Source organism: Saimiri boliviensis, chromosome 12 (assembly GCF_048565385.1).
Source record: "Saimiri boliviensis isolate mSaiBol1 chromosome 12, mSaiBol1.pri, whole genome shotgun sequence".
In the NCBI taxonomy this organism is placed as follows: domain Eukaryota; kingdom Metazoa; phylum Chordata; class Mammalia; order Primates; family Cebidae; genus Saimiri; species Saimiri boliviensis.
In genome coordinates this window covers 9,254,880-9,279,268 of record NC_133460.1, presented here as the reverse complement: position 1 = coordinate 9,279,268, position 24,389 = coordinate 9,254,880, and the positions used below count along the sequence as shown (strand labels likewise).

Genomic DNA, 24,389 nt, shown 5'->3' with positions numbered 1-24,389 from the left:
GCCCCATGGCTGCTCCCTACCCCCACCCCTGCAATTCCTGGCTGAGGCTGCCTCAGGCTCCCGCCCGGCTGGCCACTTCCATCTGTCTGTCTGCATGTCCAGAGGCTGCCTGTCCGGCCTGTGGCTGGTCTCCCTGGACACAGCCTGGTGCTGCCACCCTTGGAGCCTGTGAGGGTGGCTGTGGGCAGTGTGAGTCACCACGTACCCCACACACCACTCCTGGTGAGGCTTAGGGGGTCACCCCACATCAACCAGGGCCACCCAAAACCTGGCAGGCTGTAGCTTCAGGGCAACAGCAGAGTCAGGAAGGTGGCTGGATGGGAGCCCCCAGCAGGGTAAGGGGGTAAGGGGGCTTGCAGACCTTTCCCCCTAGCTGGGGCAGACTCCCCTGATCAGCCTTGGGCATACGTCAGCGTTCCCTGGCCCAGGACTCAGCTGATTACTCCTCCCAGTGACTGAAGATGGGATAGGGGGCCGGAAGCAGTGGCTCACGCCTGTAATCCCAGCACTTTGGGAGGCTGAGGCAAGTGGATCACCTACGGTCAAGAGTTCGAGACCAAGCCGGGCGCGGTGGCTCAAGCCTGTAATCCCAGCACTTTGGGAGAATGAGGCGGGTGGATCACGAGGTCAAGAGATCAAGACCAACCTGGTCAACATGGTGAAACCCCGTCTCTACTAAAAATACAAAAAATTAGCTGGGCATGGTGGCACGTGCCTGTAATCCCAGCTACTCAGGAGGCTGAGGCAGGAGAATTGCCTGAACCCAGGAGGCGGAGGTTGCGGTGAGCCGAGATCGCGCCATTGCACTCCAGCCTGGGTAACAAGAGCGAAACTCCGTCTCAAAAAAAAAAAAAAAAAAAAAAAAGAGTTCGAGACCAGCCTGGCCAACATAGCAAAACGCCATCTCTACTAAAAAGACAAAAAAAATTAGCCATGGTGGCACACACCTGTAATCCCAGCTACTAGGGAGGTTGAGGCAGAAGAATCGCTTGAACCCAGAAAGCAGAGGTTGCAGTGAGCCAAGATGGTGCCACTGGACTCCAGCCTGGGTGACAGCCAGATTCTCAGGGGAAAAAAAAAAAAAAAAAAGCCGGCACAGTGGTTCACACCCGAAATCCCTGAACTCTGGGAAGCCGAGGCAGGTGGATCACCTGAGGTCAGGGATTCGAGGTCAGCCTGGCAAACGTGGTGAAACGCCATCTCTACTAAAAATACAAAAATTAGCCAGGTGTGGTGGCTAATGCCTGTAATCCCAGCTACTCGGGAGACTGAGACATGAAAATCACTTGCACCAGGAGATGGAGGTTACGGTGAGCCAAGATCATGCTATTGCACTCCAGCCCGGGAGATGGAGTGAGACTCCATCTCAAATAAAAATAAGAATGATTTTTTAAAAGATAGGTTGGGGAGCAGTGCGATGGAGGGAAGGGCCACCAGGGATGGGAGGTCACAACCAGGGCCTGGAACCACGGAAGTATCACTGGACACACTGCCACTACAAAGTAACAAAGGAGTCCCCAAAGCCAAGAAGGAGCTGAAGAAGGGCTGAGGAAGGTAACAGAGTAGCAAAGGGCTGGGCAACAAAGGAAGTGGGCCTGGCAAAGGGGTAGCCCGGAGCAGGATGAATTGAGGCAGTCAGAGAGGAATTGGAGGTCACAATTTCAGAGGAGGTGCAGTCCTTGAGAGGGGACAATGAGTCCGGGGGCCTGGAGGAACAGGCGAGGAAGGGTGACTCAGCAGCTCTGGGGGGTGGGGGTGGGGGTGTAAACCCTCCCAGGCCTCTTCTCCAGCCAGCCCCCGGAAGCTCTTAGCCTTGCTCCCAGGCTGACCTCAGTCCTCACAGGTGCTGCGCTAGAGGCAGAGCAAGGCGAAGGGAAGAGCCTGGGCAAAGGTGCTTAGGGGCTGTCAAGTGCTTGGAGTTTCAACAAAAGGGCTACGGAGGCTGGGTGCTGTGGCTCACGCCTGTAATCCCAGTATTTTGGGGGGTTGAGGCAGGCGGATCACGGGGTCAAGAAGATTGAGACCATCCTGGCTAACACAGTGAAACCCTGTCTATACTAAAAATGCAAAAAATTAGCTGGGCGTGGTGGTGCACACCTGTAGTCCCAGCTACTTGGGTGGCTGAGGCAGGAGAATCGCTTGAACCTGGGACGCAGAGGTTGCAGTGAGCCAAGATCGCACCACTGCATTTTTTGAGGCTCCATCTCAAAAAAAAAAAAGAAAAAAAGAAAAGAAAGAAAAAGAAAAAAAGGACTAGGGAGGTGGGTGGGAGGGAGTAGGATCAGCTCCTAGAGGAGAGTGGACTTTCTTTTGCTAGTTCTGCAGGGTTCATGTGGGGTGACGAAGGCCTCCCAGGGCAGCAGCAGCAGGGAAGAAAGTCAAGTCAGGGCGATTGGAGGCTTGGGAGATCCCCCCTCCCCACCCAACCCTCTTGTCCCCAGCATGCTACCCAGGCACTAGTCCTGTGCAGCAGAGGGAGAGCAGGTCTCGCCTTCGCCGCTGCGCTGTGGGTGGGGGGTCCACCCAGGTGGGGGCTGCCCCTGCTCTCCTGTTGCCGCAGGACCTTTCTTCCGGGCCTTGAACCCGCATCTCTCCAGCAAGGCCCCAGCGATGTCAGGGAGCCCGAGCCTGGGCCTGGACGTGGGCTATGTGGTGTGGCCGTGGTCTGGGGCCCTGACTGGGGGTGAGGCCGCTAATCCGACGCCTCAGTACTGGCCCAGAGCTGCTCAGGCAGACGCAGCTTCCTAATGGACATTAATGGCCCCGCAAGCATACCCGGACTGCGCCTAGGACCTCTCCCTTCAGACCTGCACCGCGCCTCCCTTTAAATTCCGAAACTGGAGCAGGAGAGACGAGCTCGACAGGAGAACGTGACCAACAGAGACCCAGACGCGAGAGGGAGAGAGAAGGGGAGGGCTGCGACGACCCAAGAGAAAGGAGGTGGAGGACCGCACCGCCTCGGACGGGGCGGCCCCGCCCATCCGCTGTGGTCCCGCCCACTGCGGCTTTAGCCCCGCCCATTGCTGGGGGCGTGGGTCGGGGGGCTGCCTCCCGGAACCATGGCCACGCAGCGCCATCTGGCAGGAACTGCTGGCATTGCATCGTCCGAGGAGTTGCCGCAGGTGCCCCGCCCCTCTGACTTCCTTTGATCCAGTCCTGGGGGGTGGGAACTGGAGTGAGGATGGTGCCCTAGGGCTGGGGCGCTGCAGAGGAGTAAGGGTGTGGAATGAGGGAGGCAGAGGAGCCCCTAGTCGGTTTTGCCTCCTCATCTTGGACCTGACAATCACCAGGGAACATCGCTGAAACCCCCCAAAAACAGCGCTTTGAGCATCTTGGCCTGTGCAAGGAGAGGCGAGAGCTGAAGCAGTCTCAGGAAGGATATTTAGCCCGGCCTGTGGTCCTGGAGTCCTCTTTCAGGGAGGGAGCTCCCATGCTGTCCTGGAACCTGCAGTCTGGAGCAGGTGGTGGGGACGAGGAGGGGGTAGTGGGAGGGGTGGTGACAGCTCGCCCTGCCAGAACACCAGTATTGTCCCATAGGCAGTGGGGAGCCCTTAAGGCGTGGTGTGGGGGGTGACAAGGTCAGGACATCCATGTTCTTAGAGGTCAGGTTTGGTGACAAACAGGGGCAGGAGTGGGAAGGAATGAGCTCACAGGGAGGAGAATGGTCACCCTGTGGGGTGTGTGACTACCTTTTCACCCAGCACAGAGCCTGAGGGAGGGTTAGATGGAACCAAGGGATCCATAAGAATTGGCTGGTGCGCCGGGTGCTGTGGCTCACGCCTGTAATCTCAGCACTTTAGTAGGCAGAGATGGGCGGATCACCTGAGGTCAGGAGTTCAAGACCAGCCTGGCCAACATGCTGAAAACCCATCTCTACTAAAAAGACACAAAAATTAGCTGGGCATGGTGGCGGGCACCTGTAATCTCAGCTACTGGGGAGGCTGAAGCAGTAGAGTCGTCTGAGCCTGGGAGGCAGAGAGGCAGAGGTTGCAGTGAGCTGAGATAGTGCTACTCCAGGCTGCAAGACAGAGCAAGACTCCATCTCAAAAAAAGAAAAGAAAGAAACTGAAAGAAAAGAAAGAATTGGGGGTGTGGAGATAAAAAGAGCACCCACATTTGGGAGAAGGACACACCTCGGAGATGGAAAGGCCCTACCAGTGAGGGAGTGCGGCTTCCAGAAGCGGGGGTGGGGAGCTACTTCCACGGGGCATCCTGAAGCCAGGCCCAGGACCACCCCTCCCCCAGCCTTTGCTGAGAGAATCCTGCCAGATGGCCACGGGAGGGCTCCAAGGGTGGGCTGCATCAGGGCAAGTGACCTCGGTGGTTTGGGGTCCAGGACAGCCCTTGGAGTCCCAAGCCAGATTAGAGAGGGTTGAAAAGGGAGTGGGAGGGAGGAGGGGCCCAGATCTTGGGAGGGGAGGTGGAGGGGGCAAGGGTGGAGGGAGGCCCTCGCTGTTCAAAATGGCAGGGCACATTTATGTGGGGGGCTGGAGCCAGTGACCAGAAGTGCATGCAGAGGGTCACAAGATGTAGAGGAGCTCCTGAGGTAGCAAGGGGGCTCAGTGGAGGGGCCACTTCTCCATAGGAGGGGAGCATGGCCCAGAAGAAGGGAACCAGGGGTTCTTAATCCTCTGCGGAAGACTTTGGCTGAGGGAGGGAGGGGGTGCCGGGAGACCCCGTTGTGAATTGAATGCTGAGTGCCTGGCGCTTCCCCTGGTCGGCGAGGGAGGGACCACTGACATTTGCCAGGGCGTGGGCGCGCCTGTCTGGTCCCTGAGCTAGACGGCAAAGTACACAGGCAGACGAAGGGGTCCGACGCGGGGGCGCAGGAGTCAGGTGGATTTTATTGACCGGAGAGCAGGCCGGGGCTGTGAGCAGCGCCCGGAAGCCGCAGCAACTCCTCCTGGGTCAGGCGCGGAGGCGCGGGGGGACGTGGGGACGCTGTCAGGACGGTTCGAGGGCCAGGCGGGGCCAGCCAAGGCGATTTGCTGCGGGGACCATGGCTGGGCGGGAGACGTCTCTCCGAAGTCTCTAGCGAGAACAGAGCAAGGCCGTGGGGAGGGGGCCGTGCGCCCTCCACCGCCGCCCCCGGATGCCACGGTCAAGCCTGTCCCAAGAAAGCCTTTGTGGGAGCGGAGCAGGGGATGAAAGGGCCCCAGGGTGCCCCCTAAACGCGCAGCTCGGTGCTCTGGCTCAGACCTCCCAAGACCCCCTTGCCCGCGATGGTCCAGGCCTCCTCCCCTCTCACGTACCTGGCCGGCTCCCCCGAAGTCCAGGAACTCAGGTTCGCGTGCAGGCTCCGGGGCGTGCTGGCTCCCGGGCGCACGGACGGGGATCCCTGCCTCGGAGCTCCTGCGTTGCGCCTCCCACAGCTCCTGAACCCACGAGGGCGGCAGGAGAGGAGGCTCGCGGGCGGCGGGCCCGGGGGAGAGGGTGTCCCTGGCCAGGGTCTCGGCGGCCGGGTGCAGCGCGCGGCGCCACAGGTAGGGTGAGCGGCGCAGCCCCATGAGCAGGCCGGCGGCGCGGCCCACCGTGTGATAGCGGGGACTCGCCACGTGCTTGTACCAGGCGCTGGCGGGCAGCGGCAGCAGGAGCAGGAGGAGCGGCAGCGCCAGCCGCAGCCGGCTCGCGGGAACCTCCCGCACCCCCCGGCCCGGCGCCAGGGCGCTCGAGTCGACGGCCGCCCTGCGGGGCGGGCCACGAACCAGCTCGGTTGGGTTTGGACGCGCGGCGGAGTTGGAACGCCGGGTACCGGAGCCCAGGAGGCAGGAGGCTAGAGGCGAGCCGTGGGTCCCCTGCGGGTCCAGCTTTAAACGCTCGGTGGCCCCGCCTCGGTCCGCCCCTGCGGTACCCGCTGGGCTCCCCAGATGGGAGGAGGGGCAGAGGAAGGAGAGGGAACCCCCGCAGCTGGCGGGGGACATGGGTTCCGGAACACCTCACTGAGTGGGCCGCTGGTTGGAACTGGGCTCGAGGCTCCCCTAGGGGGCCACGTCCCCTTTTCTGCCTGCTCAGCCTCCTCCCCCCAGGAGCGGAAGTGCCAGGGAGGGGTTCCTGGGACCATGGGTCTCAGGGGCCACTGATGAGGGAGTAGGGGTGAGGGATGCCCCTTTAGCCAGAGCTCCTGCAGGCGGGCGCCAGCAGAGCAAATGGCCAGGGACCGGAAGAGCTACAATGGCTATCACAGGAGGGTTATTGGGCACCCTCAGCACCGTTCAAGACCCTTCTGGGTGATCCCCTGCAAGAGTTGTCCCTTGTCCATGCCTAGCACAGCTCCCAAAGCTGTCCTCACATCCTGTCCTGTCTTCTGCCACCGCCTGCTTCTCTCCACCAATCCATCTCCCAGCAGAGCTGAATGGAGGCTTAGAAGCCTCATGTTGGCCACACCAAGCCAACCCTGAGGTCTCTGCTTCCCCGAGGCCTCCAGGAGAAAGACTCAAGCTCTTCATGAACTTCTAACTCTGAAGGGGCAGGACAAGACCTTGCAGACTTCCAGAGCCTCGTCCCTGGGCATGGTTCCCCCAGAGGTCTCAATTTTTGTCTGAACCAACAGCCTGTGGCTTTGCCTGCATCTGTGCGTCTGGGCCTAGAGCATCGTTCCCTCCTTCTCGGCATGGCCAACTCCTATTCATTCTCCAGGATTCCACTAAGTGGCCCAGGTCCTTGGCCAGGCGCGGTGGCTCATGCCTGTAATCCCAGCACTTTGGGAGGCTGAGGCAGGTAGATCACCGGAGTTCAAGACCAGCCTGACCAACATGGTGAAAACCCATCTCCACTGAAAATAAAAACACTTAGTTGGGTGTGGTGGTGGGCAGCTGTAATTCTAGCTATTTGAGAGGCTGAGATAGGAGAATCGCTTGAATCCGGGAGGCAGAGGTTGCAGTAAGCCGAGATTGTGCCACTGCACTCCAGCCTGGGCAACAGAGCCAGACCCCGTCTCAAAAAAAAAAAAAAAAAAAGGCACAGGGCCAGACAGTTCCCCAGAATATCCCTCTGTGCCCACCTGGGCTTAACAGCCCCCTCTCAGCCAGGCGATGTGGCTAATGCCTGTATTCCCAGCACTTTGGGAGGCTGAGGTGGGCAGATCACCTGAGGTTAAGAGTACGAGACCATCCTGGCCAACATGGTGAAACTCCATCTCAAAAAAGCTAGCTGGGTGTGGTGGCACATGCCTGTTGTCCCAGATACTCAGGAGGCTGAGGCAGGGAAATTGCTTAAACCTAGGAGGCGGAGGTCTGAACTGAGATCATGCAATACTCTGTCTCAAAAAAAACAAACACCAAAAAACAGCCCCCTCCCAGAGGGCAGAGGACTCTTCCCGGAACTCCCAGAAAAGGTGAATCCAGCCCTCCCTCAGTAACCACACCAGTCATGGGGCAGCCCCTGGGTCCCAGACACTAGAAATCTTGTTTCGAGTCATCATGAACTATCTCAACTGACCTCCAGACAGTGCCATGGATGGAACTATTATTGACTCCACTCCCCAACAAGGAAACTGAGGCCCAGGGAGAAGTTACCTGCCCCAGATCCTGTTGGGTAAATGGTGGAGGTGAGATACATGCTAGCTAGTGAGCCCAAGAGCCTCAGCTTGGGGGAACAGGGGGGTATCCCTGTCCAGAAGGGCACAGAAGGGCTGGGGGCAGGTTGGGCACGGTGGCTCATGCCTGTAACCTCAGCACTTTAGGAGGCCAAGGTGGGTGGATTGCTTGAGGCCAGGAGCTCAAAACCAGCCTGGCCAATACAAAATTTAGCCAGGCGTGATGGTACACACCTGTAGTCCCAGCTACTCGGGAAGCTGAGGCAAGGAAACCATTTGAACTTGGGAGGCAGAGGTTGCAGTGAGCCAGGATGGCGCCACTACACTCCAGCCTGGGCGACAGAGCAAGACTCCATCCCAAAAAACAAATAAACAAACAAAAACAGAAGGTCTGAGGGCAGAGTCAGGCCGACTCCTGAGGTGCGAGGGGCCCGGGGGGCTCTAGTGAGCCTCAGGAGATTTAGAAGCAGCAGCCCTCTTTTTTTTTTTTTTTTTTTTTTTTTTTTTTTGTGAGACGGAGTTTCGCTCTTGTTACCCAGGCTGGAGTGCAATGGCGCGATCTCGGCTCACCGCAACCTCCGCCTCCTGGGTTCAGGCAATTCTCCTGCCTCAGCCTCCTGAGTAGCTGGGATTACAGGCACGCGCCACCATGCCCAGCTAATTTTGTGTATTTTTAGTAGAGACGGGGTTTCACCATGTTGACCAGGATGGTCTCGATCTCTTGACCTTGTGATCCGCCCACCTCGGCCTCCCAAAGTGCTGGGATTACAGGCTTGAGCCACCGCGCCCGGCGCAGCAGCCCTCTTCACAAAGGCCCTCCCTGTTCGGGGCATCATGGTGAGGTGATAAGGCTCTCGGCCTCTCCTACCTCAGTTTCCTCATCTGTAAACAGGGGGTAGAAACAGTGGCCACTTCATCATTTTGTTGGCATTGATAATTCAGAGGTGGGTCTGGGAACTGAGCTGTGCCTGGTACCCAGTGGGCACTCAATGAACGCTGTGGCTAGGATCTAGCCTTGCTGCGCCAGGGGATGACCACCCCCAGCCTGTCAGGAAACACGGTGACGGGGCAGAATGGGGGATGCAGTCAGAGCTGTCTGCGCTACCTGGAGGACCCCAGGGACCAGAGGCCCTGCAAGAAGCTGTCCTCGCTGCGCTCCCCCAGGGCCCCTTGTCCTTGCGAGATGCCTGGAGTGTGTGGTGGGCGGGCAACACAGCACGATACAGGCCAGAGCCAGGCCCCATCAGGGTCCCTTGGCGCTGCCGCCCGCTCCCAGCTAAGGTGACGTGGGCGTCTCTGGAGCCCTGGGGGACTGTAGCCCAGTCCAGAGAGAGTCCAGGATGCCCCCTGGAGGTGGCCCGGGTAGCTTCTGCAGGGGGAACTGCTGAAACTGATCAATGAAAGTCTAATGTGGGATGGAAGTCTCCGTGCCAGAAAACAGAAGGAGAGCTGTAACAGCATAGACACATCTCAAAAATGCAATGGCGTACAAAGGAAAAAACTCCCTGCGGCACTGTAGGTTCCGTGTGCTGCCATTTTCTGAGCTTAAACCCCAGCAGTGGGCTGGGCCAGGTGGCTCATACCTGTAATCCCAGCACTTTGGGAGGCCGAGGCGGGCGGATCACCTGAAGTCAGGAGTTCAAGAATAGTCTGGCCAACATGGCAAAACTCCATCTCTACTAAAAGTACAAAAATTAGCAGGGCATGGTGGCAGGCACCTGTAGTCTCAGCTACGCAGGAGGCTGAGATAGGAGAATCCCTTGAACCCAGGAGGCAGAGGCCCCAGTGAGCTGAGATCACACCACTGCACTGAGCCACTGCTCAAGGCAGGCACCTGCCTGCCACAGGCACGAAGCCTGGCCCCGAACAGGAACTCCCTGGTAAGGAGGAGATGAGGGAGCAAATCTGTTTTGTCATCTTTAAAATTACCGGTCAGGTGTGGCATCATGGCTCATGTTTGCAATCCCAACACTTTGGGAGGTGGAGGGGGAGTGAGAGAGCAGCCTGGGCTTTTTTAAGTCGGAGTCTCTCTCTGTCACCCAGGCTGGAGTGTCGCAGTGGGATCTTGGCTCACTGCAACCTCCGCCTCCGGGTTCAAGAAATTCTCTTGCTTCAGCCTATCAAGTAGTGGGATTACAGGCATGCACCACCACACCCAGCTAATTTTTGATTTTTAGTAGAGATGCTGTTTCACCTTGTTGGCCAAGATGGTCTCGACCTCTTGACCTCATGATCTGCCCACCTGGTCTTCTCAAAGTGCTGGGATTACAGGAGTGAGCCACCATGCCCAGCCCACTGCTGGGATTTAAGCTTAGAAAATGGCCTTTTCTCTTTTTTTTTGTTTTTGTTTTTGTTTTTGTTTTGAGATGGAATCTCTGTGTTGCCCAGGTTGGAGTGCAGTGACACAATCCCAGCTCACTGAAACCTCTGCCTCGCAGGTTCAAGAGATTCTTCTGCCTCAGCCTCCTGACAGCTGGGACTACAGGCGTTCACCACCACGTCCTGCTAATTTTTGTATTTTTAGTAGAGTTGGGGTTTCACCATATTGGCGTGGCTGGTCTTGAACTTCTGACCTCATGATTTGCATGATGTCAGCAACCCTGGCCTCCTGGTTCAAGCGATTCTCCTGCCTCAGCCTCCCAAGTAGCTGGAATTACAGTTATGCACCACCATGCCTAATTTTCTATTTTTTTTTTTTTTTTTTTTTTTTTTTTAGTAGGGATGAGGTTTCTCCATGAAGGTCAGGCTGGTCTTGAAGTCCTGACTTCAGGTGATCTGCCTGCCTTGGCCTCTCAAAATACTGGGATTATAAGGGAGCCACCACGTCTGGCCTACAATTTTTTTTTCTTTTTTTTTTTTTTGAGATGGAGTTTCGCTCTTGTTACCCAGGCTGGAGTGCAATGGCGCGATCTTGGCTCATCGCAACCTCCGCCTCCTGGGCTCAGGCAATTCTCCTGCCTCAGCCTCCAGAGTAGCTGGGATTACAGGCACGCGCCACCATGCCCAGCTAATTTTTTGTATTTTTAGTAGAGACGAGGTTTCACTATGTTGACCCGGATGGTCTCGATCTCTTGACCTCGTGATCCACCCGCCTCGGCCTCCCAAAGTGCTGGGATTACAGGCTTGAGCCACCGCGCCCGGCCTTTTTTTTTTTTTTTTTTTGAGACGGAGTTTCGCTCTTGTTACCCAGGCTGGAGTGCAATGGTGTGATCTCGGCTCACCGCAGCCTCCGCCTCCCGGGCTCAGGCAATTCTCCTGCCTCAGCCTCCTGAGTAGCTGGGATTACAGGCACGCGCCACCATGCCCAGCTAATTTTTTGTATTTTTAGTAGAGACGGGGTTTCACCATGTTGACCAGGATGGTCTCGATCTCTCGACCTCGTGATCCACCCGCCTCGGCCTCCCAAAGTGCTGGGATTACAGGCTTGAGCCACCGCGCCCGGCTTTTTTCTTTTTTTTTTTTTTTGAGATGGAGTTTTGCTCAGTTGCCAGGCTGGAGTGCAGTGGCGCAATCTCAGCTCACTACAACCTCCAACTTTCAGATTTAAGCGATTCTCCTGCCTCAGCCTCCTGAATAGCTGGAATTACAGGTGCAAGGCACCACACCTGGCTAATTTTTTGTATTTTTAGGAGAGACAGGGTTTCACCATGCTGGCCAGGATGGTCTGGATCTCTTGACCTCGTGATCTGCCCGCCTCAGCCTCCCAAAGTGCTGGGATTACAGGTGTGAGCCACCACACCCGGCCTAAAAATTTATTTTGTAGAGACAGGGCCTGATTATGTTGGCCAGTCTGGTCCGATTTTGTTGGCCAGCTAAACTGGCCAGGAACCAGGCCACCCAGCCTCCCAAAGGGCTGGAATTACAGGCTTGAGCCACTGTGACCGGCAGCTTTTTTCAGTAAGTGGAGAAACTGGGGCTTCAAGCCCATTTCTGTCTGTTTCTAAAGTCCAAGCTCACTGGGCTTAGATCACTTGAGCCCAGGAGGTTGAGGCCTCAGTGAGCTGTGAACGTACCACTGTGTTCCAGCTAGAGCAAGACCCTGTCTCAAATAAATAAATAAGTAAAGTTGAGGCCTCTTCTACAGTATACTGCCTCTTTTCTAGAAGGGTTCGGATCTAGACCAGCCTTCTCGATGGCAGAGGGAGGAAGGTCCTGAGTGTGCCTGGCCTCCAAGGGTAGGGAGGAGGCCCTGTACCGCAGCATCCATACAAACACGCCCTGTGCTGGGCCCAGCACAAAGAGGACACGTTCTGTTCCTACCTTCTAGAGGCCCCTCCTCAGCAGGACTGGCAAGACTGCCCTGGGCTGGAAGATGGACATCACCACGCTGCCTTTCGTGTTGTCTTTCACGTAGGGATTTGAACAGAGCATTAGGGAAATGGAGGCGGGACCAGGCTTCTGCGTGTTCCAAATACCAGAGGTCGGCTTCCTAATAAGTTGGCCAGAATTAGCAAACGCAAATACAGCACGTCCAGTTAAACGTGAATTTCAGGTAAACAAGGAGCAGCATTTTAGTATGAGTCTAGCCCATCAATATTTGGGCTATAGTTACACTAAGACATGACTCCTTGTTCATCTGAGATTCAAACCGGGTGTCCCGTGTTTCATCTGGCAACGCCGGTCCGTGGAGCCCAGCGAAGGTTGACATTACTACACGCGTGGCCCAGACGCACCAGGGACAGCCTGGCCGAGAGGGCGGCGCGCACTTCCGAGTGGTCGGCTGGGGCTAGAGCGGCCGCGGCCCAAGACCCCGCTCTAGCCGGCGCCTCGTTGGGACGGAAGTCACAACGCGCACTTCCGCCGGGCGGGCCCGTTGCTGGGCGGGGCGGTGACGTTGCCCGGAAGGGGCGGGGCCGCCGGGAGCCAGGCCGCGCGGCGCCGCGCCGGCCGGGAGGGGGCCGGAGTCCGGACCATGGCGGCGGCGGCGGCTGGTACCGAGGGGCGGCGCGCGGCCCTGGAGGCGGCGGCGGCGGCCGCGCCCGAGCGGGGCGGCGGGAGCTGCGTGCTGTGCTGCGGAGACCTGGAGGCCACGGCACTGGGCCGCTGCGATCACCCGGTGTGCTACCGCTGCTCCACCAAGATGCGGGTGCTCTGTGAGCAGCGCTACTGCGCCGTGTGCCGCGAGGAGCTGCGCCAGGTGCGGGGCGCTGGGGGCACGGCTCGGGGGCGGCGGGGCTCCTGGCGGCCGGAAGGGGACTTTGCTTCCCTACGGTCCGGCCATGGGCGCCGGCTTCCGAGACAGGCCTGAGGGCCACCCGGGGCGGGGTCCCGGCCGTATGGCTGACGGCGGGGCGTTGGGGCTGGGAGGCAGGAGGCGGCCGAGCGGGTTGGAGAGCGAGCATGCCCTGTGGGGACAGCCTGGGGACTTCCCCCACGTCCCTGGGGTTCCTGCCGGGCCACAGGAAGGGGGTCTGATCAGATGGAGAACTCTGTGACCTGCTCGTCTTCGAGAGTTTATTTCCCAGGGGCCTCCATTCAGGTGGAGGAAGCAAGGCAAGGGGGATCCTCCGGGTGCCATCCATCCTGGAAGCAGAGCGTCAAACCCTGGGAATTCTTAGCCCAGCTGTTTCTGGGCCCTTATTGGGTGACCCTGAGCAAACTTCCAAGAGTAACGTTTTCCTCTGGAGTGGAGATGACACCAGTCTCGGAAGGAGACCCACTCACCGGAGGGGAAGATCTCCTCCCGGTTCTTGGCGGGAAGGGAGAAAAGTGTTGGGAAGTTCTCCTCCTCCTCCTCGCCGCCTCCTTTGACTCTCATTTCTAAAGTGAATGGGAGACGTTTTTGACTGTCCAGACTTGGAAGCCCTGGAGGGGTCAGAGGGTACCATGACCCTCTCTCCCTGCACTGCCTGCTGCTGGCTGTGGGCACCTGGCTGGAGCCCCTTGGTTTGCTGAGCTTAGAGATTTGTTTGCTTCCAGCATTGTGAAATTCTCCCAGTTTGTTCATAGAAGGCTTCGGCTGGTGACAGCTGCCAGGATTCTAACTTTCCTTTTCCTAGAAGTGATGCAGAGCAGCGTTGAGGGATAGATTCGTGCTTTCCTTTTCTCCTCTTTCTTTTTGGAAAGTAGACATTATGTCAAAGGAGGTGGAGAGCGCTGCTATTCTCTGAGCAATTTGTGGGCATCTACCCTGTACCCTTTTTGGAAAAAGACATTTGGAGATGCTGTCAGCCATGTGACAGGAGGAGGCAGACCCAGACCCGGGGGAGATCTAGGCTGCAGGAACAGTCGCAGAGGACCTTGGCCGGTGGCTTACTCAGAGGGCGCTTCCGGGCTTTGCCAGAGCCTGGCTTGCCGGCCAGGCCTGCATAGCATGACGTCACTCCAACAGCCGGGTTTCCCAGCACACCTGTAGCTTCCCTCAGGAAAGAAGATGCTAAGGAGTTGTTGGCATGTGAGGCCCGGGACAGGCTGCAGGTCTGATGCAAGACATGAGTGAACATCTACACATGCTTACTCTAGCAGCCTCTGCCCACTCTCATTCCTCACAGGCCCCACACCCTCCAGGACTCTGTGGCCCGGGGCTGTTGACAAGAGTTGTCAGCCGGGGTGTGGTTTGGCGCTGGGTGCCCTCAGCTGAGCGTCAGCTTCCTCTCAGGCCTGTCCCCACTTTGCTGGGCTGAAGGAGGGGTCCTGGGAAGTTTGCTGTTGGCTGTTCCCCTCTGCTTTGCATTCATCCTGTTTTCCTTCCCATCTTGAACTTGCCGCTTCACTCTAGCCTCCTTTTTCCCTTACTGAGTTCAGCGTCATCCCCTGAGTGTGTTCTGTGTCCCATGCGTGCTCAGGAATTCCCACTGCAGCCCTCAACTCCTGAATCCTGGCGTTGCCTTGGCCTTCCTTATGGGACTGAGGCTTTGCGAAAATTGAGAGGAAAGTGTCCAGGACGCCCTGTGGAATCGGTGGACTCTTTGTGCTTGTTAGTTCCGCACACCTGGACCCAGGCCTTCCCTGCAGAGCCACGACTGCTGCTCAGGCGAGGAGCCAGATCGTCCCAACCCCTGGCAGGTGCTCAGGGTGGACGCTGAGGCTGGTTCCCCTCTGTGGGAGGTGGGGGCACCGGTCTCAGCCATGGCTGAGCCCCTGGGGTGGTGCAGCCCCAGGTTCTGGGCCTCTTTTCTGGCCCTGCTTTTCTTAAGGGCTGGTTCCTGCTGTTTGCATCTTGTTCTCCAGCTTACACTGGTCCCTGGTGTTACTACGGGAGTCCTGATGGGGCTGCGGGGGCCCCCCAGGGCAACCCACCCCCACCTCACAGGGAGGCAGTGGGAGGGGCGAGGAGGGCCAGCCCACAGCCACCCAAGGGCCCAGGTCAGGAGGGCGACCTGCTAGCTTGGGTCATGCTTCCCTACTACTACTGTCCCCTCCCTATCCCCCATGGCCCTGGCCCTCTCTGTAAGATACTCCCTGCTGCTGTCCCCATCTGGGCTCCTTGGGGGTCTAGGCTCTCTAGATGGCCCTCGGAGCCATCCCCAGGGTACCCTTCCCGACGTGTGGGCAGGCTCGCACTGCCACCTCACTCTGCCAGCCCTTACAGCTGTCCTTTTGTGTGCCTATGGCATGTTGGGGAGTGTGGGGTGGCAAGGCCCCAGGCAGACACCACACCTGTCCCTGTGGGGGCCAGGGGTCCCTCCTATTCCTGAGCAGGCCTCTCCCATCTACTTCTCATTCTCCTTGGGGCCTGACCTGGCCATCTCCAGGGCTCACACAGGGCGCCCTTCCCCCATCGTTGGCTGCCTAGCCCATCCCGAAGTTTCTCCCCATGGTTCCTGTATTTCTGTTCTCAGACGCGCAACCCTCTCCCTCTCTCTAGGGGTGACCTAGAGCTGTTGTCTCCCTGTGTAGTCCCAGCCCAGCCTTCTCCCCCGGCCCCCACGTCCCACCCTGGCCATCTCCCACCAGCCTCTAAATCCCACTCCCAGCCATCTCTCCGCCGGCCCCCAAGTCCCCTACGCCCAGCCTGGCTGTGCTGACGTGCCACCAGGCTGGGAGGGTCTTGCTGCTTGGCTCCTAGGTGGACCGTGCCCGACTCCAGCCTGGCCACCATGCTGTAGGGCGCAGTCTTGTCCAGCCCCCTCCTCACCCTCTGCTAGGGGCGGGTCCTCTGCCTCCAGCTGCTCCCTGGCTTCGGAGAGGCTCCCTTGACCAAGTCCGCCAGCCCCACCACTGCCATCCCACACAGGTTTCTCGGGACTTGCGATCGCATGGGGCGTGGGTGCCTCCAGGCAGTAAGGACAGAGGAGTCTACGTGCTCCTCATCGGGGCCTGGCACTGTGCCCAAACACGGGCGGCACTCTGAAGATGCACGAGTGGAGGTTGGCTGCATGTTGGGTGCCTGGGATGCCCCATGCCCGCAGCCTGAGGGGTTGCCACGCAGGGTGGATGAGAGCGTGCTGGAGGGGTGCCAAAGTGGGGAGGTAGGCCCGGGGGTGCCCCTGGCATGGGTTTCCTCTAGGGAAGGAAGTTGTGTCTCCTCGGAGTCTGATGGGCTTGGCTGCTTTTTGGCAGTCTCGGGGGCTTCCCTCACAGTCAGACGCTAGCTTCCTCGCCCGCCTGTGCTACTTCAGGAGCTGTGGCGGGGGAGTGGCCCTGTCTGGTTCCCGGGAGTCCCGGCACTCAGCTCCCCTAGGAGGCTCATGCTCTGGATCCTGGCTGCACCGAGTGACTCTGCAGAGTGCGCCCATGAGGGTCAGGCTGGAGGGGCTCCCTTGGGACTAGAAGGCAGGGCTGGGTGTCAGCTGCCCAAGGGTAGCTGCTGTGAAAAGAGGGGGTGTGCCGAGATGCTGCTCAGGAGGAGGAGAGCTGGGGGACAGATGAGGGTGATGTGGCCCACAGTGAGAGCCTTTGTAATGGGGCTGTGGTGCGGGGCTGCAACTCCGATCTGAAAGCGTGGGAAGCAGCTGTGATGAGGCACCCATCTAAGCCCAGCGTGTGATGGGGACAAAGAGGTGGCCTAGTTCATCCTGCCCAGCCTTGGCTGATGTGACAAGGGCAGGAAGGGTCTGGGCTGCTGTTCCTGCCGCTCGAACTGTCCACCCCGCCCTCACAGAGCTGACTGCTGTCTGCGGGGTGGGGGCACCCTCCTCACAGAACAGCAGCCTGTCATGGCAGTAGAGGCTGAGCTATCCTGGTGCTTCTGACCCTCCCAGGGAGTCAGCTTTAACTACCCAATCTGGGGGACAGAGATCACCCCAGACACCCCCCCTCCCCACTGAGCACAGGTGGGACTGGCTCTCCCTGCCAGGCTTCAGGTTTCCCAACTTCACGGCCATTCTGGCCCGACGTCCTCTTTGGCTAAGGCTAAATGTAACATGACCTTAGTGTGATCCTTCCCAAGGTGAGGACGTCCCCCTGCCCTGGATGTGTCTGTGAGGCCTCGAGCTGCTTTCAGGGCCCTGAGCCGAGGCACGTGACCAGTGCCAGGTTTGGGACAGTGGCAGAGCCAGAAGGGGTCCTGACCAACCCAAGAGGTGGGGTGGCACCTATCTCCACAGGTGTGGGGGCACCAAGGGTCCTCACCAGCAGGGCTTTGTGGAGAGGAGGAGTGCTGAGCTGAGTGAGGGCACCTGGGCCATCTGGAGGCACAGGGCAGACAGAGGCGGGTCCTCGCACAGCCAGCTCTGCAGGTCCTGAGATCCCTGGGAAGGGGCTCATGCAGAGGCTCTGCAATGCGTGCTGCGTGTGTGTGGAGCTGAGGTGGCTGGCTTGAGCCTTCGGCCGTGGAGGCTCCATGGAAACGTGGGTGTGGGGGCGTCAGATGGGGTGGCTGGGCCGTGTCACCTGATGCATCCCCGGCTGGCTGCGATTGGTATTCTCTCAGCAGCTGCTTGGAACGCATCTCTTTTCTTTCTGGGAAATCAACACAGAGTGACAGCTGCTCTGTTCCCCGAAGGGTGGAGCCGCCGGGTGAGGGCGAGGGCCTCTGCCGGTGGGGCAAGGCCACTTTGGGACTGGCCTGGCCGCCCCCTGGTGGAGAGGCCGGGCGTTGTGTCTCTGTGCTCTGCCCCTGGCCGCTGTCTGCCACTGTCTGCCGGGGCCTCCTGGGAGGGCTCCTGGTGCCTCCCTTCTACTCAGAGGGGCTGTGAGGGCTCCCTTGCCTATGAACCTCTGTGGCATCCTAGGTGGGGGTCCCATCCCAGCCCTGATCACCACCCCTCTGGTCTTTGGCTTTAGGTGGTCTTTGGGAAGAAGCTTCCTGCCTTCGCCACCATCCCCATCCACCAGCTGCAGTGTGAGAAGAAATATGACATCTACTTTGCAGATGGAAAGGTGTATGCATTGTACAGGTGAGCAGGGCCTCTCCCTGGCTCCCAGCCTCCCCCTCTCCTCACAACCGGAGGCACTTTGGGGGCCACATGGTGCATTGATACTGGGGCCAGGCACCGAGGTTCCTGTGACTGGGGACGCTCACCAGGTCCTCCTGGGGGTAGAGCTGGCAGGTGCGCTGGGGAAAGACATGCCCGGGTGGCACAGCACCTGCCTTGGGGACTCCTTGAGGGGCACACAAGCTTGTGTGAGCCAGGCCCATGGCCTGAAAACCTATTAAAGGGCACAGCTGTCCCAGGGCTGGTCTCCCAGGGGAGGGGCAGCTCATGGGCTCAGGGCTAGAGCCAGGCTTCTGACCCAAGCCGTGCACAGGCTCAGCCATGGTCTCCTGGGTCACAGACTCCAGCCTCCCCGTGGTCTTGCGTCTGGCCTGGGTCACGGGCCTGGGGCCTGGTAAGTGGCCCCACTTCCAGCAGTGACACTGAATGTCCTGGGACCGTGGGCGGCTCGGTGTCTCCCTAGGCAGCTGCTGCAGCATGAGTGCCCGCGGTGCCCCGAGCTGCCGCCCTTCAGCCTCTTCGGGGACCTGGAGCAGCACATGCGGAAGCAGCACGAGCTCTTCTGCTGCCGGCTGTGCCTCCAGCACCTCCAGGTGTGCCCCCCGGAGACCCCAGGCGGTGGGTGGTGCAGGGGACGCGGCCACACGGTGGGGAGGGGCTTGGCCACTTGCTGCCTTGGGCCCTGGGTGGCCCCCCGGAGGGTCAGGCTGCACGTAGCAGGAAGGCCTCTGGCGGCTGGCGGAGCCCTCTCCTGGCCCCTGCTGCTCCGCTGCTGGCCCGTGGGAAGAGGCGGGAGGCCTGGGTCCCCCAGCCCGTGCCCAGCCCCCTGTGCTCTGCAGATCTTCACATACGAGCGCAAGTGGTACTCCCGCAAGGACCTGGCCCGGCATCGCATGCAGGGGGACCCCGACGACACATCGCACCGCGGGCACCCACTCTGCAAGTTCTGCGACGAGCGCTACCTGGACAACGACGAGCTGCTCAAGCACCTGCGCCGCGACCACTACTTCTGCCACTTCTGCGATTCTGACGGCGCCCAGGACTACTACAGGTGGGCAGGGTGGTGCACAGATAGCTGACCCTCCCTCCCCCGGGCCGTGCCTGGCGGCTGGCCAGGCTGCAGTACTCCTCCTGACACCCCATCTCCTGCCAGCGACTACGCCTACCTGCGCGAGCACTTCCGCGAGAAGCACTTCCTGTGTGAGGAGGGCCGCTGCAGCACGGAGCAGTTCACCCATGCCTTCCGCACGGAGATCGACCTCAAGGCCCACAGGACGGCCTGCCACAGCCGCAGCCGTGCCGAGGCGCGCCAGAACCGCCAGATCGACCTGCAGTTCAGCTATGCGCCTCGGCACTCGCGTCGGAACGAGGGTGAGCAGGCGCCTAGCCTGGACACCCCTGGGGAGGGGGCTGTGCGACCACGCCCTGCTCTGGAGCCTCAGATCAAGCTGCAGATGTGGGAGGTGACCTCCCGCCCTCTGGCCAGGCTGGAGCTGTGTGCAGAGATCACCAGGGACTCGGGGCCCTACTCCTACTCCTCTCCCTTCCCCCTGTTCCTGTAACTCAGCACCTAGGTCGTTGAGGCCTGTGGCTGGTGTGGACCCTGCAAGGCACCTGTGCCATCCCTCGGTCTCATGTGCACTGTGGGTGGGCAAGCCTCTGCTGCCCAGGCCTGAGCATTGGCTGGGTGTGGCCTTGATGGCAGGCCTGTCCCTCCTGTTGTTGTCCTGGGGTCCCGGGAAGTGACAGGCTGTCTGCTGGCCGCAGGGGTTGTCGGTGGCGATGACTACGAGGAAGTGGACAGGTACAGCCGCCAGGGCCGAGCAGCCCGGGCTGGCACTCGTGGAGCCCAGCAGAGCCGCCGAGGAAGCTGGAGGTACAAAAGGTGGGGGGCCTTGTGTGCCGCTGACATTCTTCTGTGGTGACCGTGGCCAGTGGCCAAGCTGGGAGTAGGGATGGGGTCAGGGATTGTGGCCAGAGATTCTGGGGTCCTGAGTGGCAACAGGGTCTCCTCAGTGTCTTTGGTGCACAGAAGTTTCTTCCTCTTCCAGTTCCAGCCGTAGCCAGATCCCAGGGTTGGTGTGGGTGAAAGGGGCCTTTGGCAATTGGGCAGTCACAGCAGCAGTCCAAGGAAGCACTGGCCTGGCAGGCTCTGCAGGGCATCAGACCCCAGATACTGCCCCACACACTGGGCCCAGGCACTGCCCATGCTCAGCCTGAAGGCTGGCCTCCTTGTCCCAGGGAAGAAGAGGACCGGGAATTAGCAGCTGCAGTCCGGGCCTCCGTGGCCGTGCAGCAGCAGGAGGAGGCACGCAGGAGCGAGGACCGGGAGGAAGGTGGCCGGCCCAAGAAGGAGGAGGCAGCGGCTCGGGGTCCTGAGGAGCCCCGTGGCCCCCGGCACCCACCCCGGACTCAGGGCGAAGGCCCAGGTGAGTCAGCCCTACCTGGGGGTAGCTCTGCCGACACCAGGAGGCCAGTGGCCAGCTCTTAACAACCTTGGTGCCCAGGACCTTTACCTGGGAGGTTGAAGAGCACCCTGTGCTCCCAGTCCCCAGAGGGCTTGTCCCCACACCCTGACTTAGTGGCCTTGTGTTTCTCATAGGTCCCAAGGAAACCTCGACAAATGGTCCTGTAAGCCAAGAGACCTTCCCAGTGACAGGCCCAGCCACTCCAGGGTGTGTGTGGGTGCCAGGGTGAGGGTACGGGTGCCCATGGGTGAACGGTGCATGGGCAGGTGGGTGCGGGCAGCCACAGGTGGGTGCTAGAAGGGCAGGTGTGGAGCCACAGAGCCTGATAGTTGCTGACCAGCTCCCTTCCCTGTGCCCAGCCCCCTCCCACCACCCAGCCCGAAGCTCAAGGACGAAGACTTCCCCAGCCTCTCCGCCTCCACTTCCTCCTCCTGCTCCACTGCAGCAACCCTGGCCTCTGTGGGGTTGGCGCTGCCATATGCCATCCCTGCCAGGAGCAGGAGTGCCTTCCAGGAGGAGGACTTCCCCGCCCTGGTGTCCTCGGCGCCCAAGCCTGGCACCACCCCCACCAGCCTCGTTTCTGCCTGGAACAGCAGCAGCAGCAGCAAGAAGGTAGCGCAGCCCCCACCCTCGGCACAGGCTGCCAGCAGCGGCCAGCCCACCAGGAAGGCTGGGAAGGGGAATAGGGGCGGCAGGAAGGGCGGCTTGCCCCTCCCAGAGGAGGAGGAAGGTGGCAGCCTGGCCGCACAGGAGCCTCGAAGCGCACGCCCCATGGGCTCTGTCTCCTCCGCGCTGCGGCCAGCCTCCACTCAGCCCTCTAAGGTTGGCAAGAAGAAGAAAGTGGGTTCGGAGAAGCCCGGCACCGCCTTGCCACAGCCCCCACCTCCTAGCTGTCCCCCAGGGCCTCCACAGGCCCCGGAAGCTCCTGCCACCAGAGCCGAGGGACCAGCTGCTATCATCGTTAATGGACATACGGAGGGCCCAGCCCCGGCTCGGAGTGTCCCCAAGGAACCGCCAGGGCTTCCGAAGCCCCTGGGCTCCTTCCCCTGCCCACAGGAAGACTTCCCAGCGCTCGGCGGCCCCTGCCCACCACGGATGCTGCCACCCCCAGGTACATCTGCTGGCTCAGGCCTGCTCCTTGGGCGTCGGGAGGGGCTAGGGTCAGGATGGAGCAACAGGCACAGCCTGGAGCTGGGTGGTGTGACCCCTGTGCACTGCCATCGGCCACCCATGTGACCTACAGCATTCCGTAACTGCCTTGCATCCCTTGCCTCCGTGAGACCAGGCCTCCTGGCACACGCCAGGACTGATGGTGCATGAGCTCACGTGGGCTGGGCTTGTCACACCATGAGCATGGCTGTGGACAGAAGCTGGCCCCGGAGGCTGCGCAACCTGCACTCAGCGAGGGCTCTGGGTCTCGTCCTGCCGCCCCTCAGGCTTCAGTGCTGTGGTGCTCCTGAAGGGCACGCCTCCCCCACCCCCACCGGGCCTGGTGCCCCCCGTCAGCAAGCCGCCGCCCGGCTTCTCTGGCCTGCCTAGCCCCCACCCGGCCTGTGTCCCCGGCCCCGCCACCACCACCACGAAAGCGTAAGTGTTGCTGGGGGTTGCCTGGCATCCACTGGGGGCTGGAGGAGGGTACCCTCCCCTTGGGCCGCCCTAAAGGCTGAAACCTCCACCTCCTCTTCACCTCCTGACCCCCAGACCCAGGCCGACACCTGCTTCGCGGGCCTACCTAGTCCCCGAGAACTTCCGGGAGAGGAACCTGCAGCTCATCCAGTCCATCAGGGACTTCCTGCAGAGTGATGAGGCCCGATTCAGCGAGTTCAAGAGCCACTCAGGGGAGTTCAGACAGGTCAGGCGGGCCTGGGGAGTTGAGCTGGGTCAGGTAGGCCGGGCGGGGTGGATAGTCCGTCTTCCTCCAGGGCCCAGGCCGGAGGGGATGGCTGAGTCCAGCTCTCTGGCAGCAGGGCCTGATCTCCGCAGCCCAGTATTACAAGAGTTGCCGGGACCTGCTGGGGGAGAATTTCCAGAAGGTCTTCAATGAGCTGCTAGTCCTGCTGCCGGACACGGCCAAGCAGCAGGAGCTCCTGTCTGCACACATGGACTTCTGCAGCCGCGAGAAGCCTCCCAGCACCAAGTCCAAGAAGAACAAGAAGAGCGTGTGGCAGGCCACCACCCAGCAGGCGGGCCTGGACTGCCGCGTGTGCCCCACCTGCCAGCAGGTGCTCGCGCACGGGGACGTCAGCAGCCACCAGGAGCTGCATGCTGCCCGGGACGATGACTTCCCCTCCCTGCAAGCCATCGCCAGGATCATCACGTAGCTCTCTCTAGCGTGGCTGGAGCTACTGCACCGTGAATGTCCTTCCTCCTTCCTTCCTCTCCGGGCTGCCAGGCAGCCAGGTAAGGCACCGGTGAGGCTGCCTGCTCCGGCCTCTTGATTGGCCAGGCCCACCAGGGAATTGCCAGGACAGTCCACCCACCCTGGCGACAGACTCAGATGGAAGTCCACCCCTGCCGCACTGGTGGGCCAGTCTTGGTGTGCGTTCTTGTGCTTTTGGGAGGCGCCAGGGGAGGGAAGGGCTGGGCTGCTGGGACCTGTTGCTGCTGTCAAAGCCAGAGGTCATGGTGGCCTGATCTAGGCCCTCCCGAAGCTGGGGGCTGCAGTAGCTGCAGCCCCAGAGCTGAAAGCTGCGGCTCCACTGGTGCCAGAGTCAGATGTCACAGATGTGTGTTGTATAAACAGTTGGCTGTTTCGTGTTTCAAGAACGTTAAGGATTAAAAGCAGACACGAAATTGTGCTACTTGAAGTTGAATCTTTTTATGAGACAAGCTGAATCTGGGATCTCAAATTGCCTCTGACCTTTTATAAGACAGTTTATCTTCAAATAAATTTATTTTGCAATACTGCACATAACTGGTGTTCTGAGCTTCTCTGTCTTCCAAGTACACCCTGACACCAACTTTAGAAACAGGGTGGAGGGAACACCTGAAATACTGCAGCAAAATAATTTGTGCTTAATTATCTGGATCTAGGGTTTTTGGAGGGAGACCAGACACAAACGATAACCACCTTTCTGCTTCCAGCATATGTAAGTAGGAAAAAAGCTCTCAACACAGCCATATTAAGGCCAAGAATATGTCCTTAGATCAGAGTAAGTAGAAATATTTCTCTGAAGCGAGCAGAAAGGGATCTTGTGGTGATGAAGGGCCAACGTCAGTGGCCTGCAGAGGGGCTGGGCCAGAGCATGCGGCGGCATTAGCACTGCCCCCCTGAAGCTGGGGACTTGGACAGTGGGACTCAAGTGGTGTCCCCTGGGTGGTGGCCATCCTGGGGCCAGCTAGGAGATAAGAGGCTGGGTAGATGCTACCTGCATTCCCCTCACACCAGATGCCTCACTGCTGATGCCCACTTTGCAAGCAATCGCAGGTTCCAGCCCCACAGAAGAGTAGAGCAGTCTGGGAAATGGGCTGTTTCCTTAAGGTTATTGAAAATAACTGTTTTTTTTTTTTTTTGGAGCCAGAGTTTTGCTCTTGTTGCCCAGATTGGAGTGCAATGACACAATCTTGGCTCACCGCAACCTCTGCCTCCCAGGTTTAAGCAATTCTCCTATCTCAGCCTCCCAAGTAGCTGGGATTACAGGCATGTGCCATCACCCTCAGCTAATTTTGTGTTTTTAGTAGAGTGGAGGGTTCCCCATGTTGGTCAGGCTGGTCTTGAACTCCTAACCTCAGGTGATCTACCGCCTCAGCCTCCCAAAGTGCCAGGATTACAGGTGTGAACACACCACACCCAACTTGAAAAGAACTTTTTATTAGCTGGACATGGTGGCACATGCCTGTAATCCTAGCTACTCCTGAGACTGAGAAAGGATAATTTCTTCAACCAGGACCCAGGAAGTGGAGGTTGCAGTGAGTCAAGATCGCAGTACTATATTCCAGCATAGGAGACACAGAGAGACTCCATCTGGTGGGGAGGGGGGTGGAAAGCTGGGATTACAGGCATATGCCCCCATGCAAGGCTACTTTTTGTATTTTTAGTAGAGATGGGGGGTTTCACTATATTGGCCA

The 24,389-nt window shown here is 59.6% G+C and overlaps 2 protein-coding genes across 4 annotated transcripts; one reads left to right on the top strand and one right to left on the bottom strand.

Annotated features, from left to right (window-relative positions):
- Positions 1 to 4,824: 4,824 nt before the first annotated feature.
- NPW (neuropeptide W) lies at positions 4,825 to 17,706 on the bottom strand. Its single transcript, XM_010339220.3, has 2 exons — positions 5,253 to 17,706; positions 4,825 to 5,031 (listed from the first exon to the last, which is right to left on the bottom strand). The coding sequence occupies exons 1-2, from the start codon at positions 5,919 to 5,921 to the stop codon at positions 4,945 to 4,947; spliced, it is 756 nt and encodes a 251-aa protein (XP_010337522.3). The 5' UTR covers positions 5,922 to 17,706; the 3' UTR covers positions 4,825 to 4,944.
- On the top strand, positions 12,366 to 23,235 carry ZNF598 (zinc finger protein 598, E3 ubiquitin ligase). Of its 3 annotated transcripts, none has more exons than XM_039477792.2 (12): positions 12,366 to 12,671; positions 17,702 to 17,814; positions 18,317 to 18,446; positions 18,693 to 18,904; positions 19,007 to 19,224; positions 19,621 to 19,729; positions 20,095 to 20,282; positions 20,456 to 20,528; positions 20,681 to 21,432; positions 21,758 to 21,908; positions 22,023 to 22,173; positions 22,289 to 23,235. In XM_039477792.2, the coding sequence occupies exons 1-12, from the start codon at positions 12,447 to 12,449 to the stop codon at positions 22,640 to 22,642; spliced, it is 2,676 nt and encodes an 891-aa protein (XP_039333726.1). In that variant the 5' UTR covers positions 12,366 to 12,446; the 3' UTR covers positions 22,643 to 23,235. The 3 variants fall into 3 exon arrangements, with proteins under 3 accessions (XP_039333726.1, XP_010337523.2, XP_074237837.1); XM_010339221.3 differs by having other exon boundaries at positions 19,621 to 19,738; XM_074381736.1 differs by lacking the exons at positions 12,366 to 12,671; positions 18,317 to 18,446 and having other exon boundaries at positions 17,726 to 17,814; positions 19,621 to 19,738.
- The last annotated feature ends 1,154 nt before the right edge of the window (positions 23,236 to 24,389 follow it).